At 36.7% G+C, this 20,319-nt stretch overlaps 1 protein-coding gene across 3 annotated transcripts in view; it reads right to left on the bottom strand.

The window, feature by feature from the left end:
* LOC125276136 (histone deacetylase 9-B) overlaps positions 1–19,480 on the bottom strand; it is a 34,209-nt gene extending 14,729 nt beyond the window's left edge. For 2 of the 3 annotated variants that reach the window (XR_007186579.1, XR_007186580.1), the window contains exons 1-5: positions 19,101–19,479; positions 9,923–10,134; positions 7,398–7,566; positions 6,062–6,182; positions 5,794–5,915 (exon numbers count right to left, since the gene is read on the bottom strand). Coding sequence is in view for 1 of the 3 variants with exons in the window: in XM_048203625.1 (XP_048059582.1) it covers positions 5,794–5,915; positions 6,062–6,182; positions 7,398–7,566; positions 9,923–10,134; positions 19,101–19,191 (715 nt within the window). In the remaining 2 variants the exon portion in view is untranslated. Of the gene's footprint in view, positions 1–5,793; positions 5,916–6,061; positions 6,183–7,397; positions 7,567–9,922; positions 10,135–19,100 lie in introns of all 3 variants that reach the window. The other variant, XM_048203625.1, reaches the window with a different exon arrangement.
* Positions 19,481–20,319: the final 839 nt, after the last annotated feature.

The raw sequence follows: 20,319 nt of genomic DNA, 5'->3' as shown, positions 1-20,319 counted from the left end.
TTGCTATGCTGTTGCTAAGGTGCTTTGAGTGGTTTAAAGCATGTTGTTGTGAGGTTACTATGATGTTCTAGATGGTTGCCAGGGTGTTGCTATGTGGTTGCTAATTATTCCACAGTAGTTTTTGCACATTCCTGGATGGTTGTTAGAATGTTCTGTGGTTGCTATGCTGTTGCTAAGGTGTTGTGAGTGGTTTACAGCATGTTGCTATGAGGTTACTATGATGTTCTAGATGGTTGCCAGGGTGTTGCTATGTGGTTGCTAATTATTCCTCAGTAGTTTTTGCACATTCCTGGATGATTGTTAGAATGTCCTCTGTGGTTGCTATGCACTTGCTAAGGTGTTCTGAGTGGTTTACAGCATGTTAATATGAGGTTACTATGGTATTATATATGGTTGCCAGGGTGTTGCTATGTAGTTGCTAAAATGTTCTTCAGTAATTTTTAGCACATTCCTGGGTGGTTGTTAGAATGTTCTGTGGTTGCTATGCTGTTGCTAAGGTGCTTTGAGTGGTTTAAAGCATGTTGCTGTGAGGTTATTATGATGTTCTAGATGGTTGCCAGGGTGTTGCTATGTGGTTGCTAATTATTCCACAGTAGTTTTTGCACATTCCTGGATGGTTGTTAGAATGTTCTGTGGTTGCTATGCTGTTGCTAAGGTGTTGTGAGTGGTTTACAGCATGTTGCTATGAGGTTACTATGATGTTCTAGATGGTTGCCAGGGTGTTGCTATGTGGTTGCTAATTATTCCTCAGTAGTTTTTGCACATTCCTGGATGATTGTTAGAATGTCCTCTGTGGTTGCTATGCACTTGCTAAGGTGTTCTGAGTGGTTTACAGCATGTTACTATGAGGTTACTATGGTATTATATATGGTTGCCAGGGTGTTGCTATGTGGTTGCTAAATTGTTCTTTAGTAGTTTTTAGCACATTCCTGGGTGGTTGTTAGAATGATCTGTGGTTGCTATGCTGTTGCTAAGGTGTTGTGAGTGGTTTACAGCATGTTGCTATGAGGTTACTATGATGTTCTAGATGGTTACCAGGGTATTGCTACGTGGTTGCTAATTACTCCTCAGTAGTTTTTGCACATTCCTGGATGGTTGTTAGAATGTTCTCTGTGGTTGCTATGCACTTGCTAAGGTGTTCAGAGTGGTTTACAGCATGTTTCTATGAGGTTACTATGGTATTATATAGGGTTGCCAGGGTGTTGTTATGTGGTTGCTAAAGTGTTCTTCAGTAGTTTTTAAACACATTCTTGGGTGGTTGCTAGAATTTTCTCTGTGGTTGTTGTGCGGTTTCTAAGGTGTTCTAAGTGGTTTACAGCATGTTCCTATAATGTTACTATGGTGTTTTAGATGGTTGCCAGGGTGTTGCTGTGCAGTTTGAAAAAGTATTTTGTAGTTTTTAGCACATTCCTGGGTGGTTGTTAGAATGTTCTCTGTGATTGCTATGCTGTTCCTAGGTATTCTGAACGGTTTACAGCATGTTGCTATGAGGTTACTATGATGTTCTAGATGGTTGCCAGGGTGTTGCTATGGGTTTTTTAAGGTGTTCTTGAATAGTTTTTAGCACATTCCTGGGTGGTTGTTAGAATGTTCTCTGTGGTTGCTATGCTGTTCCTAGGTATTCTGAACGGTTTACAGCATGTTGCTATGAGGTTACTATGATGTTCTAGATGGTTGCCAGGGTGTTGCTATGGGTTTTTTAAGGTGTTCTTGAATAGTTTTTAGCACATTCCTGGGTGATTGTTAGAATGTTCTCTGTGGTTGCTATGCAGTTGCTAAGGTGTTCTGAGTGGTTTACAGCATGTTACTATGAGGTTACTATGATGTTTTAGATGGTTGCCAGGGTGTTGCTATGTAGTTGCGTGGATATTCTGGGTATTTGCTAGGTGGATGCTTACCGGCTCTGTCTAAAAAATTCATTTTCATTTTACAGAGCACACTAAACATCCAAATCACTAGGTGTAAGTAATAATGGTGCTTGCACTAGCAGTATTCCAGTGTCTCTCCCACTGTTCTCTTTCCTTACACAAACAGATCTGTCGCCTGCACATCACGACCACTCAGCATCCCGCCCCCCTTCACACCTGTCAATCATTCAGCCGAAAAGGGTCCTGACCAGGGCAAAGAACAAGAGCTACCTTCATGATCACCCCGACACCCCCTGCCTGGCCGAATCTGAGAGGGAATCTACCGGGAATGAGGCCTCAAAACGTCATTTAAACAGGAGAGTCTACACACAGGATGTTTGATTCATACATAAAAACAGTTTTTCATGTTTAGCTAGCCATGCTTAAACATTTTGAATGCTGGATATGAAACTGCTCATTGTGGGAGTGATTACAGTCATAAAAAAAATCATTCCGTTCAGGCACAGGGAGGTGTTTTGTGTTTTAATTGGCCGCTTCTGCTCTATCTTTCTTCGTTCTGATCTACGGTCTGAAACTGGAGCCACAGGAAGTGGCCCTGCAGACTGTCTTGTCAGCGTAGACAAATTATTCCATTGACAAAAAAAGCAGGCTGTTTTTCTTTTCATTTTTTTTAGCTTTTGCATCGTTCCTGTTGTTTTTGTATCCCCCTAATGTACCGGACGGGCCTCTTTTTAAAAGCTGTTACCTGAGTTATTGAGAGGGGATGAAAAGACGCCCCACGGTTTCGCGCTGATCTCTGATGCGGCCTGAGGCAGAGCAGACCCCTGCGCTCAGGAAAAATCTCCCCGGAGGTTTGCGGTATTCCGGCCCGTTGAGCCTCAGGACCCCCTTCCCGCTTTTTAGGCCATGCTGGAAATTCCGTGAAAACAGTGCCTGGATGAAAACCAGGTCTATATTTACATTTCCTTTGAAAAGGGTTTCAGTCTTATCATTGAGTCAGTCGTATCACCTTCCTCTGCAAACTCATCTCGAAATCAGCCTCGCAACTAAAGCCGAAATATGCAGAAAATATCCGAGGTTGAAGATCATGTTGACTCAAATACGAGTTCCCGGAAAAGTGAGCATGTTTTCAGATGTACTTTTTTTGTGGTGTTTGCGAAGTCAAGCATCACTTTTACTATTACTGTGTACCGTTCAAAATACTATCGTTTTCGTTTGAAATATGCGTTTATTCACCAAGGATGCATTAAATTGATCAAAAGTGACAGTAAAGACATTTATAATGTCAGAAAAGTTTTCCATTTTAAATAAATGCTGTTCTTTTCAGCTTTGCACAAAAATATGAACTTTTTTCAACATTGATAATAATCAGAAATATACCTACTTGCAGAAAAAAATAGTAGGCTAAATTGTGCACACGATTTACTAATTTGTTCCCTCAATTTGATCAATTGTTCCCTCCATTTTCTAAATAGTGGGAACAATTTATGAATCGAGGGATCAAATTAGTAAATCGAAGGAACGAAATAGTAAATCGTGAGCACAATTTAGCAAATCGAGGAAACGAAATAAAAAATCATGTGCATGATTTAGCAAATCAAGAAAATGAAATAGTAAATTGTGTGCACCGTCTTTACTGTATGTTTGATCAAATAAATAGCCTTGTTTGTGAAAGAAGCCTCTTCTGCTCACCATTAAAAATATTACAGACCCAAACTTTCAAATGGTAGCGTAACTTATTTTTTCCAATATTTGGCAGAACTTATGTAAAATGCTGTGCAGGGAATCAAACTAATCAGTTTTACCGTATTTTTGATCAAATAAACGCAGCTTTGGTGAGCGTAAACATTAAAAAAAACATTTAAAAAATCATACTTTTAAACATTACATCACGTGCTCAGACTTTAGCGGACAATAAAACATGCAAAACAATCCCATTTGAAAGGTCAAATGCTCACAATGACCATCCTGAACACTCATCTGAGGTGATTCGCAACCGTACGACCCAAAGCCACCTACTTCCTGCTTACGCCCGCAGGACGAGTTAACCTCTGCGCCAGAGAGCTGGACCCCTCTGCCCGGCCCGGCTCTCGTCTCTACAACCCCTCCGCTGGGTAATTGTTTGCAAACCTCAGCACCGGCCGCCCCGGGGCACACAGCGGGCACAAGCATGGTCATTCTCACCACGCTGACCCTAAAGCTAAACAGGGTCACTCACCGGCCCCATTTAGCTCTGCCCACAGGCCACCAGGCTCAGTGACATGCTCAGTTGACCCTTGAACCCGGTGATTAAATATCAGCCAGATTCATCTGCAAACATTTAGGCAGTGTCACCTCCGCCGAGCCCCTGTGACATTCATGTAATGCTGTTAGATTCTGCACGAGCTTGGAGCAAGAACACACATCAGGTCAGATCGCCCTCGCTGGAGGTCACTGAGCTCTGTTACAAAACCAAGTGGGCACCCTACATAGACAGCATCAAAATTATACTGCATTTTGGTCAAACAAACTAAAATAATCCATCCATTTGGTCAAACAAACTAAGAAAGACATTGATTAAAAACTTAATTCAGTACTAAAGCAGCTTTTTCTCTGCGGTTTGGCCTTTCGTCCACACGCAAACACAGTATCCGGTCACTGAAACTGAACTTTTTTGAAAACTTCATGATGAAGATTTTTAGAAACTCTGGTTGCATTCTTGTCATGTAGATGGTTAAACAGGAGATTTTGGCTTGTGACGTCAGAACCGGAACCAGTAATAACCTTTTTTCCAGGCTTCTGACAGGCCAACATGGCTTTACGGTTAGGGTTATATCGCCATCTGTTGGTTTGGCATGCTCTTGACAGCGCTTCATAGCGTGTTTTTGCGTTTTAATGTTTACGCTTTTTTTTAAACGGAGGAAAAACTCAGTTTATACAAATACCTGTGTACATGTGGACCAGGCCTAAGTTATGAAACATTAATTTTGAATGTTCTGACAATTTTTTAAAATGTTTTGAAATTTTTTATTTTTTATTTTTTTTTTGGTTATGCGAACGAACAGAAGCATTCCGTTTCGCAAACATTATGGGAACGGAACTTTTGAATGTTCTCTGAAATGTTAAAACATTTAAATATGGCCAGATAACTTTGACTGAACGTTCTATTAATGTTACTGGAGGAACGTTTGATCATAACTTTGAGAGAACCAAAACATTTGGGAAGTTCTGAGAAAGTTTGCACTCCAAAAACTATTTCCTTGCGTTGTATTTTTGTCTTGTTTTCCATTACAAATATCTTAAAAATCTTAAATCAAGATGCTTGAGAAGGAAAATATATAAATTAAGTGAGTTGAAAATATATCTGTCAATGGGGTAAGAAGAACAATCTAGTTTTCCCTTTAAATTAAGTATATTTTTCTAACTTCACTAGCCAATATTTTGTCTTGTTTTATTAAGCATAAACGCACTTAATTTTGATACATTCTTCAGAAAATAAGACTTAATATCTTAAGTAATTATATCTTAATTTAAGAATGTTTATAAATTTGTACTGGAAAACATTATGTGCATCATATATTCGTTGTGCTTTTTAGAGAACTGCATTGTTAGTTAAGCAGGATGCAAATAGCAAACATTCTACATGCTGCCTATGTAGGAAGTAAACAGCAGCAAAGCAGCTCACAAGGTTTTCATTCAATCTTGACTAATCAAATTGAGCCAATAGGAATAACATGCAAAACACAATGACTTACAGTATAAGACTTCTGTATATAATCAGATTCAAGAACCATTCATTGTGACAAACCCACACACACTTCCCATCAGCCCACTGCCGTTCTCAAAGACCCAAACCTGACAGCTTCCAAACGTGTCTCAGATTATACTGATTTCGTAAGGATCATAGGACAGGATTCTTCAGCGTGACCTCTGAACTCTGACCTACCAGTCTTCCTGAGAGGGAAGTCCTCTCTGTAGTCCAGGCCAGAGGTCAGAGGGTATTTGAAGGTGGGCGGAGTTTCTCCTAGCGGAGGGGAGCTCTGCTCTGCAGGACCCGGGTGGGCGGAGCTGTGATGACATCATGACAGCGCGTTACACTTTTGATACTTTTGATTCCACTCACATTCTATTCTGTTTTATTAAACATTCACATGGAACAGAAGTCTGAACTGTAGTATAATGCTCTTGACTGGAGCTGAAGGAGGCTGATGTACCTGTACCACAGTTTCGAGCGGCTAAGAGGGTAACCGGCGCCGGACACAGACGGGTCTTTAGCCGATTTACTCATCAGAAAGTCGTGCAGTTTCTGCCGAACTTCAGTACTTGCCATCGCACCTGCGGAAAACATGGTAGAAACTTAATTCAACTTTATGACAGATTAAATTAAACGTCAGCTATCAGTCTATATGTGATTATTAATATGTAATGACTCAATATGTAATGGAGATTACATTATATATATATATATATATATAAGTTAATATATAACTGGTCTGAAATATTCTTTTATAAACTGTTTGTCCTTAATATCTATATTTAAATAATTTAATACATTTATGTTTACATTTATTTTCAATTTAATTGTTCATATTTATTTTTCTTGTAATCAAGTAATTTTAATAATTGATAATTGCTGTATGCCTGACATTTTGTCAAGCATATAGTACTTATATAATTTTATATTTAAATATAATTGTTAATGATAATTATAATTTAAATATAATATTTAATTATTTCATGTTTATTTAATAATTATAATTATTAAATATAATATTTAATTATATACTTATATTATATTGTTATCATTATTATAATAAATAAGATTAAATATTAATAATTATGATTATATTATTAAAATGAAATATGTATTTTATATTTTAATATTAAGTCTAATAGTTTTCCTTGCAATCTAGTAATTGAAATTATCTCATTTGCTGTATGCTTGACATTATCTCAAGCATACAGTACTTTTATATAATTTTATATTTTAATATTTAAATATAATTGTTAATTATAATTATAATTTAAATATAATATTTATAATAAAAAGGATTAAATATTATATTATTATAATATAATTATATTATTCAAATTTATAAAATTAAATATGTATTTATTGATTATATTTTACTATTAAGTCTAATAGTTTTCCTTGCAATATAGTAATTTAAAAGATCTCATTTGCTGTGTGCGATCTCTAGTATGCTTGACAAATAAAATGTGATGTTAAAACTTTTATTCAGGTGACAGGAAAAGTTAATATAACTTAATATAAACCTTAATATTTTTATATAGTAATATAAATAGTAGTATTATATAGTTTATAAATATATATTAATTTCAATGCAATTTTTTTTATTTGATTTTCTCACTCTGCTCAATTTACATCTGCAACTCAGAAAGGAGAGACGTGTGCAGAAACAGCGACACCTAGTGGTCACTCCAACAATTTTCAGGATGAAGTCATAGCTGAAATGTTGCTAAAAATAAAAAACCAAGCAAAAACAAAAGTACCGTCATTATTAATTTATTACACTAGTGTTTGCTCACTCTCTTTGGATCGCTCCTTCCGTCTGTGGTGCTGGTGTTTCTGTGTTTCTCTCCTGTGAAGCTCCTTCTCGTCCTCTCGCACCTCCTCTCTCTCCTCCTCACCCACCAGCCGACGCTCTTCAGCAAACACTTCCTGCTGCTGCCGAAGAGTTAACAGAGCCTGCTGGAGCTGACAGACAGAGAAAAACTCAGCTAAAATCTCCATCACAACCAGACACATGCACATGGCTGATTCCAAAGGCTGATGTTGATATTTAGAGGTCAAACTGACCTCAGATTGACGTATTAGTGATATACAGTATCCCCAAGAAGTATTTGAACATTTAAAGCATTCAATCTAAATCTAATTCATCAGAAAACATACTTTTCAAACAAAACATATCACAAAAAGTTTCAAGATTAAGATTAAAAGTCACTGAAAATGAAATATTGCAGCATTTAAGGGCAGATGACCATTACTTTGATATTTAGTGATTTACTCTTGTGACCAATCAGCATCCAGTTTCAGCTCTTCCTCTTGTGCTCACTCATTCACTCTCCTTGTGATGCTTCACACACGCTGAAGTAATGAGATTATCTAAACTTCCCACTAAATCGATTCGTTTCCTGCAGGTCAGCCAAGTGACCTTAAACCACACTGACCTGCTTCAAACAGGAAGATCAGCTTTTTCCGATCTACAAATATCTGACACAAACAGCGTCTTGATTTGACTAATGAATGGGTCAACGGCATCATTTCTGTGGGTGGAGTTTGCTCCGTGTAAACAGAGCTTTATATGGATAGTTATGTCACATTGTCGTCATTGCATGTGACTTCCTGGTATCCTCAAACGGATAACAAATATAGTAACCAGGTTAACTTTTTTATTTAGCAGAGTTAAACTTACACACACTGTGAAAATTATGTTCTTCCTCAGTAAAATTTGTCTTGTTTTCCAGTACAAATACCTGAACAATCTTATATCAAGATTTAACATTTACAATCATTTACTTGAGATACAAAGTTATGTAAAATGAGAAGTCTTGTTCTATGAAAAATTTATTAAAATTTAGTGAGTTTGTGCTAAAAATAAGAACAAATATCTGCCAATGGGGTCAGAAAAATCATTATTTTGCAGTATAGTCAGGTTGGTGATTTTTCTCTCACATTAGTTTAACAATTTATGATTACACTTTCTAAACAGTATGATAACTGCAAAGTTTGCATGTTTATTTGCAGTGTGTGCTTTTTCCATCTGGGGTCACAGTAAAAGAGGCTGATTCCCTAAAAAAAAATTATGTTCAAAGAACTTTTTGCGAACGTTCCCACTAAGTTATGAAAATGTTATTTCTGAATTTTATCTGACATTGAAAATGTCCAGTTTTTCAAATGTTTAAAAACATGTTTTGCTTGGTTATGCAAATATTAAAGAGGCCATGTCCTTCTTCAATTTTTTGGGGCTCTACTAGAATAGATTTTCATGCTTGATTGTTCAAAAACACCCCATATCCTCCAATGATGCAGCTCCTCTCTTCCTAGTCTGTCAGTAACTTTGTTTAGTTCCTGTTTCTATGAAGCCTCTCCTTCTGAAAACCACAGTGTACTCTAAATGGTCGACTGAACCAGCGTTTTGTGATTGGTCAAGAGCTTTGAGCGTGTTTGGGAAATGTCCCGCCCTCAACCAGGCCCCATCCCTTTATTTTGCATATGCCTTAGGGAGTGAATGAATGAAATCAGGAATATTTTGACGTGTTCGTTCCCAGAAAAAACTCAAGACTACAATGGAAAATACCCAACAGATCATTTATTACAGCTTGCCAAATTTGCCCCTATTTGAGTGTGAGCAAAAACACAGCGTTTTTGTGTGTGTCCCTTTAAATGCAAATGAGCTCCGCTTTCCAGAAGAGGGTGGAGCTTTAACAGCTCAACAACAACAAAGCTGGAGAATCTCACGCAGCCAAAATGAGGATTGTCAGTAAAGGTGTTCAGCCTTACATTGTTCAAACCGGAGTCGACACTGATGGAGAGACTCAGGAAGAAGTTACAACTTTTAGAATGAAACTGGATGTTTCTGAATGGTTAGTGGATAAATTTATGTAGTTGCTGTGGAGTTGAGTTGAATTGACCCTCGTTTGTGAAGCAGTCCGGCGTAAAATGACGGCATGTCAACAACACTCTACTGCAACAACTCTTCCTCTTCTCTAAAGCAGCCCAACATGGCCCCGCCCCCTTTGTTGCATGTTCTTGGGGGCGGGGTTTATGCACATTTTAGGGTTAGTGATGTCACCAACCCAGGACAAAGCTCATTGTAGTCCCTACCAGCCGTTTGTTGTAGTCCTTAAAAAGCGATTTCTTTAAAAGAAAATATCTCCCTTTGCATTGAACTTTGAGCGTCGTAACTTTGCAGATGTTGTTTATGCTCAAACAGCAACATTACACACTAACTAAAGTTAAAAAGGGAAATCATGATCAACCACCCCTTTAAAAGAACCTTGCCAGAACATTAGCCAAAGTTCCGGGAACGTTCCCTGTTAGAAGGTTGTACCTTGATGTGCTCCTCAAGCTGGGCCTGGTGTTGTCTCAGAAGGTTCTGGTGCTGTTTCTGGAACTCAGAGATGAGTAGCTGTTTCTGGATCTGCTGCTGTCTCTGGATCAGAAGCAGCTCGCGCTGTAACTGCTTTTCCCAATCATCAGAATCACGGTCCCAGTCCAGCATACTGACCCCAGACGTGCCCACCGCAGACAACCCCTCTGAATCTGAGAGAGAGAGACAGCGCAAATACACTTCAAACAAGATTTAATGCAATAAAGATACACTTGAGATTCGATAACTGTTTAGCTTTTCCAGTAACATGCTACTTTGCCCAACAAGTTTCATTCATTTTAGCTAACTGTGAACAAATACAGTTAAAATACCTCATTTTACTGCTCACACAGATTGCAAACTGATTTCTGAGACTAGTTCATATGTGTTTTTGTCAGATACGAAGGAGTGCAGTGTTAGCTGCATAAAAATGACACATTAAAACCCTTCTTTAGGCTCTTTAAAATAAACCCAAGGGCAATTACGGGCATAATCTACAGGGAGGGTCTTTTTATGGGGTCTGTTTCAAATGCCTCGAGCATAAACACGGAGGTATTTCAACAACCTCCCGTTCGAGGCCGAAATATTATTTGAGCTCAATCTAAAGCGAGACACCGTGTGACTGTCATGTTTGAGTTGCACTTAATGTATTTTTACACAAGTGAAAAAAGGAAAGGCATTTGGTATATGTGTAGTATATGTGTGTGTTCAGAGAGAGAATGATCTGGTCTCATGCCCTAAAAAAGCTGCACTGTAAAAACGCGCTCGTAAACATGACCTTAATCTGCTGCTCCAAACTCCTCGCTAATAAACCTATTAGTGCATATGCTGTTTTCCGCATGTGTTCTTTATAAAGTGCACAAAAACAACCATAAGAATGAAACAACAACGAGACAGATTTTCATATCTTATCTCTTTCAGTATCATTATATCAATAATATACAGTAATCAGTTGTTTCTTAGATGTTTCTCCTGAGGATGTTTCTCATGCATGTCTCCTCTTGAGATTCAGATGTATGGAAGGCCATTTCTGACACATGAGGGAAAAAATGCTTTGGTAAATTAAAGGGGAACTGTTATGCCCATTTTTACAATATGTAATTTAAGTCTCATGTGTCACCAGAATGTGTCTGTGAAGTTTCAACTTCAAATACCCCACAGATCATTCATAAATCCATGTTGTAAATACCCATTTCTGACTACAGTCAAGAACAGGCTGTTTTCGTGCATGTGCCTTTAAATGCAAATGAGCTGCTGTGCCCCGCCCCCTCTCTACAATCACGGATTCTCTGCCAGTGCCAAATATTAACAAGACATCTGCTTGGTTTTGATTATCACGAACACTCTCACGGATAGCATAGTTCTTCTTTCATCATTAAAGTTGATTATTTCCACGCGTTTTAAAGCTATATCAGTTTAAACATCTAATGGATCGTTTTCTGAGCGCATTTATCTGAAGCGCGCACACACAGACAAGTCTCGTGACTTTTTGTTTAAACTGTCAAATACACACACAGTTTACATAAACACAGTCAGTTATGTCTGTGAACGTAAATAGCAGGCAACGTTACAGAAACTTTATATCTCATTATGACTTATGCTGCGTTCCATTTCGCATACTTACCGTCCTAAATAGTATTCGAAAAAATTAGTACATTAGTAGAATTAGTATGTCCCAAATCGTAATATTTCGAAATGAATATTCCAAAGATACCCGGATGGTCTACTTTTTCCGGTTAGAATTCGAAGTGCAGATCCGTGCTGTGGACGAGGATTCGATTAGAACTACAAATACGAATAAAAAGTGTCAAAAAACTACAAACATGACGGATATGCGAGATCGACGGTTAAGCAGAGCGGTTAAGATAAAGGGGCTTGAATGTTTAATAATCAGTATAACCTGACGAAAAGATATTTATTCCACATTATATTTCATCTGCAACAGCATTGTGAACTTTTATAACGATGCGTTTGGTCATTAACTTTTAAATGCATCATTATGCAAAGATGAGGAGAGTTATTGCATGAAAGACCCATGACTGGCAGATAAACGTGCGACTACATTTCTCTCCGAAACGGTAGGAAAATAAATTTAATTGAATGTTGAGGATTTTATCTGTGACAAGATGACAGGACAGTTTAAACAGTTACAGGTTGCGTAACTAAGCGACAGAACGTCCGTTAAAGACGCAATTATGACGAGGTAGTAGGCTATGTCCCAAAGCTTGCATACTGTTCTGGTACACACTCAAAAGTATGTACTTTTTCTTTACAAAAACAGTACATACTTTTAGGACGTAGTATAAGTAGGCGAATTGGGACGCAGCACTAGTATCTCACAATTTTGAATTGATATGATTTTGTAATTATTTATTTTTGTCAATGACATTTTATGTGATAATTATGACTTAGTATGTCATAATTTCGACTTTTTCTCATAACTATGACTCTCATAATTGTGACATATTATGACATAATTTTGATTTTTATGTGATAGCTGTGACTTGGTATGTCATAATTGTGACTTTAATCTCATAATTTTTACTTTTTATGCCATATCTTTTTATGTGTTAGTTATGACTTAGTATATCATAATTTCTTTAACTAATTTGTCATAATTTCTAAAACTAATTTCTTTTTCTCAATAATGACTTAGTATGTTATAATTATGATTTATTATGTCATAATTTTGATATTTTGTGATAGTTGTGACTTAGTATGTTATAATTGTGACTTTTATCTTATAATTTTTACTTTTATGTCGTAATTATGACCTTTTATCGTTATTAAGACTTAGTATCTTATATTTTGATTTGTCATCATTTCAACTTAATTTCATAGTTATGACAATTTTAATCTCATGATTATGATTAGTATGTCATAAATTTGACATTTATCTCATCATTTTTACCTTTTATGTCATAATTCTGACTTTTTATCTTATAATTATGACTTAGCATGTCAAAATTTTGACTTTATATCTCATTATGACTTAGTATCTCATAATTTTGAATTGATATGATTTTGTAATTATTTCTTTTTGTCAATGACATTTTATGTGATAATTATGACTTAGTATGTCATAATTTCGACTTTTTCTCATAACTATGACTCTCATAATTGTGACATATTATGACATAATTTTGACTTTTATGTGATAGCTGTGACTTGGTATGTCATAATTGTGACTTTAATCTCATAATTTTTACTTTTTATGCCATATCTTTTTATGTGTTAGTTATGACTTAGTATGTCATAATTTCAACTTTTTCTCAATAATGACTTAGTATGTTATAATTATGATTTATTATGTCATAATTTTGATATTTTGTGATAGTTGTGACTTAGTATGTTATAATTGTGACTTTTATCTAATAATTTTTACTTTTATGTCGTAATTATGACCTTTTATCGTTATTAAAGCGGAACTCAGTAAGATTTGCGAAGCTCCCCCTACAGGTTCCTTCAGTGAATCACACTGTCGTAAATACTCCAAGCGCAGCTCTGGACTACAACGCTCACCAGCGCAGTAGTTTTGCAAATACAGTACAAGAAATCTCGATGGAGGTGGGTAATTTTCGAAATTGTCTTATAAAGTCATAATATATACATTGGTTTTGAATTACCGTAAAGCATTTTGTCACTCTCGCATGAACGTGAACATGAGGCGAGATTGTGTCGGGTCGGCGAAGCTCAACTTGCAAGTGTTGTTTTCTGTCAAAGACGTGCCAGAGGGGGTTAGTGCTCGCCTCAAACACACCACTACAAGTCAATTAACCATCGTAAGGACTTAGAAAACTATTTATGAAGGTAAAAAAAGTTACTTAGTTCTGCTTTAAGACTTAGCATCTTATAATTTTGATTTGTCATTCAACTTAATTCCATAGTTATGACAATTTTGACTTAATCTCATGATTATGATTAGTATGTCATAAATTTGACATTTATCTCATCATTTTTTACCTTTTATGTCATAATTCTGACTTTTTATCTTATAATTATGACTTAGTATGTCAAAATTTTGACTTTTTATGTCATAATTATGATTTACCAAAGCATGATTTCTCTTTTTGGTTACACTTTATTTCGATGGTCCACTTTAGGCATTCTACTGTGGCTGAAATTGGACTTCCGTACAGAAGAGATCTCAATGATGTGCTCGGATATGACAAAATACCAAAGTCTGCAATCACGTTAGGGATCTCAATATGAACTCAAACATTTTTAACTAATTCTTCTATGAACAAATAATCTGAGCTGCTCTCCACATTCATTTTATACTGTACTGTAGCTCTATACTCTTACCGTATGTCAACAATTCTCTCGTTTGTGTTTATTTAACACAATAAAATCTTCCTCTGGTCACGCGCAGTTATTCTTTGATGGTGGGTTATGGGGGTAACAGTTGCATTCGACTCAGAATATCAGCAACATGTCCACGTTCGGGCGATGAAATAAAAACCGCCACGTTGTGAAACCATCTCTTGCCACAGAGACTCCATCGGGCCCCCGGCCCAGAATACACAAACCACAAAAAGCACACGCCACCAAAACAGAACCACAACACTGGCCAAAGGTGTCAGTCAACACCAAAAATACTGCGGCATGTGCTCTGAATGCAATAAAAGACTCTAAAAAATCTTCATTTCGAAAACATCTCGTCCTTTGTTTCTCCTGTTGTTATTTAAAAAAGAGTGTGCATTATAAATAAAGCCTTCCGGTATGTAGTTACGTGAGGAGTTAACTCAGACAGAATGATAACCGGGGCTAATCTTAGCATCCTAATGCCTTAAGCCCAAAATACAGTGGCTAAGAATAGTCAGGCTTGAAGTCAAGAGGCCAGAACATTCAACATGCAGCCGCGGGCAGTAACGGAGTGCAGAGGGGTAAATAACTGCCCTCTCACGCCATTCCTAAAGCAGGATGCCGCTCACAAACACACCTGAGCACAACACAACACTTGTCAAAAGATGTTTCTCAGAAACGACAAATCAAGTATGAAGTAAACATGCATCCACCTGCTCAACACTGATTTTACTTGACAACATTAGATTCTGCTATGAAAAACTGGTGATATATTCAGCAATGACCCATTAAATTGATCAAAAGTGACAGTAAAGAATGTTACAAAAGATTTCTATTTCAAAAAATAAATGCTTTCTATGTATTAAAAAATAGCAGTTTGCACAAAAATACATAGCAGCACAACTGTTTTCAACATTAATAATGTTTATAAAATGTTTCTTGAGCAGCAAATCAGCATATTAGAATGATTTCTGAAGGATCATGTGACACTGAAGACTGGAGTAATGATGATCTGCGAGTTCAAAAAGAATGAATTCAGCTACGCGTTTGCGCTTGTATGCATACAGTGTGCGACAATGGGGGTTGTGCGATCAATTTTACCTTCTTAGTATGCTCTTTCTCATCACCAGCCAAGTACATACATTTAGTGTGTAGTAGAAATATGCTAAATGGGACACAGACACACACTTGGATGAGCTCTCATTCCCTGCAGAGCTACTCCAGGTGTCTGAGGGAAACAACGTCTCACAGTCGTGTCGACACATGCTAAAAACAGGAGCTGCACTGTTGAACTCTTAAGCTGTTAACTCATTGAGTTACCAGACTGGTAGACTGGTACTGTACTACTCTCACTGCAAAACTCAGTATTTTTCTCTTGTTTTCCAGTACAAATATCTAAAAATTCTTAAATTAAGATATAGTTACTTGATAAGGAAAATGACATCAGATAAGCCATTTTGATTCTCAAGTAAATCTTGATTTAAGAATGTTAGATATTTGTACTGGAAAACAAGACAAACATATTGAGGAAGGTTTTGCATAAACAATTGGATTAAAAAATTAAAAATAACTGGATGGCACTCAGTGTGAAAATTATTGAGCAAATGTGACAACAGTTCAGGATGCTACTGATTAAAGGGGTCATGAATTGAGAAATCAACTTTTCATTGAGCTTTTGATATATAAGAGGTCATCGTTCTATAAGAATATCCTGTAAGTTTCAGAACTGAAAACATCCTTGTTAGTCCAATAAAAGCTTCTATTGACACCAGACCCAGAGAACGACTGATCCCGGAATGTGCCTATCTATGGTGAAACGCCGCCTCCACAGAAGGAATCATCATTTCACTGTGGATTCTTTGGTAAATCAGTCACATTTCAGCGCAGGCTTTTGAAACAGACTTTTATGATGTGGACTTGACAGTAATGCAACAACATGTAAGTAACTGTGTTAATTCTAATGCCTGATCTGATATGTAATGATTCATCAAAATCAAACCAGTGACTAAACGGTCAACTTCACGTTGTTTCTCTTAGTAGGATTAAAATAATCTTTTATTTAAACGGTGATTAAATTATATATAGAAAGCGATCAAAGAACGCTCCCTTTACAATCGCTGGAGCTGTCAATCAAACAGCGTGAGTTTATCAGGGACTGAGTTCTGGACTTGCGACAAAACTCCCGTTTTATTCAACGAATAAAGTTTGCACTGTTAGTTAAGATGAAAGCATTCCTTAGTGTCTAGAAATTGAGTTGTGTCAGCCAATCACAGCAGTGGGCATTTACACTGAAGTCTCACAGCAGACACGCCCCTTAAAGGGATAGTTCACCCAAAAATGAAAATTTGATGTTTATCTGCTTATCCCCAGCGCATCCAAGATGTAGGTGACTTTGTTTCTTCAGTAGAACACAAATGATGATTTTTAACTCCAACCGTTGCCATCTGTCAGTCAAATAATGGGAGTGAATGGGAACTCGAACAATAAGAGTCGAAAAAACTTGCTCAGACAAATCCACATTAAACCCTGCGGCTCGTGACGACACATTGATGTCCTAAGACACGAAATGATCGGTTTGTGCGAGAAACCGAACAGTATTTATATCATTTTTGTATCATCACTTCTGACAACGGCAGTGATGTCTAGCACTCATTGAAGTATATGCGCGAGACATCACTGCCGTTGTCAGAGCGCGATCAGACCTTACTAAGCGAATGCTGAACACAGTTGGACATAGTGGTGTTTTAAAGGTAAAAAATGATATAAATACTGTTCGGTTTCTCGCACAAACCGATCGTAAACATCAAATTTTCATTTTTGGGTGAACTATCCCTTTAAAACAGAGCGTTCAAATCAGAGGGCTAAAATCAGGGTAGGAAAAATGCCTTTTATTTCTAAATTATGACCATTTTTGATGTAAAAACCATACTAACATTATAAGTACACCCCAGGAAACATTATAAAACAATAAACAACACGGTTCATGACCCCTTTAAAATATTTATCACTGCACAATTCATACTACTTTTCAATTAGGCAAAATGCAGTATATGCAGCACAGTATTCAGTAAGTAATAAGCTAAAATAACTTGCCAAAAACATAGCAAAAATGAGTTTGATTGTGAGTCCAGCTTCATTAAATAAATCAAGATTCATGAGGATATACTGATCTGAGATCAGCAACCTGCAACTGATTTAAATGACGAACAGGTGAGCGTCTGGTGTTTATATAACTACAACAGAATCACTTGATGTGAGTCACTTGCTTTTGATAAATGAAACAATGAATGTGACATGAAACAAAACATGAAACTATCTGTGATGTCTCAAAATAGATTTGACCTGGTTAAGAGCTGTTGAATCATCTACACACACAGTGTGATGAAAATTCCCAATAACTCACATCACAAATAGAATCCAGCAGAGATCTCAATATGAACTCAAACACTTCTCCTCGAGTTCTCCCAAGAGCACATGATCTGAGCTGCTCTTCATTTTATAGCTCTATGCTACATGACAACTCTTTGTGTCTTATTTTCTTCTAAGGAATTTTAGGAGATGTAAATGAAACTCCTGAGCAACATTTGAGCTAATTTACCTGAGCTCTTTCTCACATGTGATAGCTGCCTGCAAGAAGATCTCCTTAATATCCTTGTTTCTCGTACACCGCAGAAAAGGATTTTCTTACTCAGTATTATTGACAAATATCTAAAAAAATCTTAAATCAAGACACATTTACTTGAGAATCAAAAGAAAAAACTAAGAGAATTTATACTTAAAGGGTCTACATGTAGAATTCAGAAACTCTTGTTATTAGCGACACCGGTGGCCGTTAAGTGAACTACAGCCTGCAACTTCCTGCTCGCGCTCGCATTCGTGCACATGTACAAGAGACTCACGTGAACTTCATTTTTGTTCTTCGCTTAGAGGTAAAAAGAAGTTGGAAATACCTTTGCAACGATATACTGTTAAACATCCCGACGCCGTTCACGCTGCTGAGAGCGACGGTTAGATTAATATGTTGGTTTCGCACAAAAATGACAGCGTTGTGAAAAAAAGCAAAGAAAGCATCTGATCACGGCGATGTGGATATGTTAGCACCAGCACTGCAATTCACCGGCATCATGTCGACAGATGAGGTAATTAAAATTACACTGTTATAATAGTTTGTTTATAAAGTAGCCTTTATTTGAGACTATATGAACTATATAGATCTGGCTATAGTTTGAATTAATCCATTTTCTTTGCATGACACATTGACATTGACAGCTAGGAAGTCGGGAAAGGTCTCGTTTTTTAAGTTTCATTACAAACTGTTAACACATTGGCAATGAAAAAGCGATTAATACATGAAAATTCTTACATATAGCCCCTTTAAAACAAGAAAAATATCTGCCAATGGGGTCAAAAAAAATAAACTTTCTATATTTTTTTACCCCACTAGCATGTTTGTTCTTGTTTTAAGCATAAACTCACTACATTTTGATACATTTCTCAGAAAAAAGTCTTTATATCTTATATCATTTCTTATACAGTTTCTCAAGTAAATGTTTATATAATTTACTAAAGAAGTCAAAAATACTTTTTAAGAAAATCATTTGCAGTGTAGACAGCAATGAGATCTAATGGAGAGCAAATGGAGACTTCTCTCCTCTCACCTGCTTCTGAGGTTTTCACTTGACAAAATATCTCTATATCAAACATCAACAACACATTTGTGTTCCGTCATCGGATTCGGAATTCTAAGAGAAACATTAATTTAGAACTCTGAGATCTGAGAGAATGTTGCTGATGTAAGCAAGCGTGTTCTGGGACGAGTGTTCAAGTGTTGTACCTGATCCGATGGCAGTGGCGTGAGCGTCCAGGCTTCTCCTCCTCCAGTCTGCAGTGATGCTGGAGTCAGCTTCATAAATGGTCTGCAGCATAACTCGAGCTTCAGACCTCGCTCTCAGTGTCCCAACTTCCTCTCCTTTTTATCCGTCTCTCTCTTGCGGAGTCGTTCTGGTTGTTCTGGGCCTCTTTTTGCCTCTTCTGTCTTTTCTTCTAGCTGTCCCTGCTGAGTTTCATCAGGTAGATCAGCGAGGGGACGTCACAGGTGAGAACGTCAGCTCTGTTCCTGCCTCTCAACCTCTGTACAGGAAACTCTCTCTCTGTCTGTCTATCTCACGCTTTCTCTCTCTGTTACTCTTCCTAACCGCGCTGTCTCTCTTACTGCACTCTCTCTCTCTCTCTCTCTCGCTCAGGTGCCAAGAATAGCAGCAGGACCAGCCCAGGACAGAAATAGGCCGGGCCAGACCAGGGGAGTAGAGCAGCGGCCAGACGCTCAAAATAGCAACACAAAAACACAGCTGTCTGCCTTCATCTCTTCCCTGCGCACTCTCTTTCGCCTTTCATTTATCTCTGCATGGGTGAGTCGAACGAAGAAACGACCAGCTCGTGTTTCACCACAAAACCAAAAGAAAGAACTAGGCAATTAGTTTTAACATAGAGAAAATGAAGCCTGAAAGGAAATAAGGCACATTACATCCTACTAAATTTTCATGACTGTGACACAAAAATGTTTTATTATTCGTGTAACACAAGAAAAAAAATGTTCTCATTTCTGTAACAAGAAAAAAATAACACTCTCATTACTTTAATGCAAAAAATAGCATTTTCGTACTTCAATAAGAAAACAATTCTCATTATTGTAATCTATTATACAATTAATAAAACTAAATTCAATGCAAAATGAAAAATATGAATTATATTGTAATTTATTTTATTTTACTATTCTAGTTTAAATTAAAATCAACATTAATTAAATTCAGTACAAATTTATATAAAAATTTCTTACACTGCAGCAATGAATTCTCATTCCCATAAGTGTAAAATTAAATAATCATTATTAAAATTATTCAAATTAAATTAAATAAATCTTAAAATTATAAATATTATTGTATATAAACTGTTTTGTATTGTAATGTATTTTATTTTAAATTGAAATAAATTAAATTTAGTACATATTTTGTACTTTATAATTGAAGCAATAGCAAAAATTAGGAGAAATATGG

This window comes from Megalobrama amblycephala, linkage group LG9 (assembly GCF_018812025.1).
Source record: "Megalobrama amblycephala isolate DHTTF-2021 linkage group LG9, ASM1881202v1, whole genome shotgun sequence".
NCBI lineage: Eukaryota > Metazoa > Chordata > Actinopteri > Cypriniformes > Xenocyprididae > Megalobrama > Megalobrama amblycephala.
This window is presented reverse-complemented; position numbering and strand designations above follow the sequence as displayed.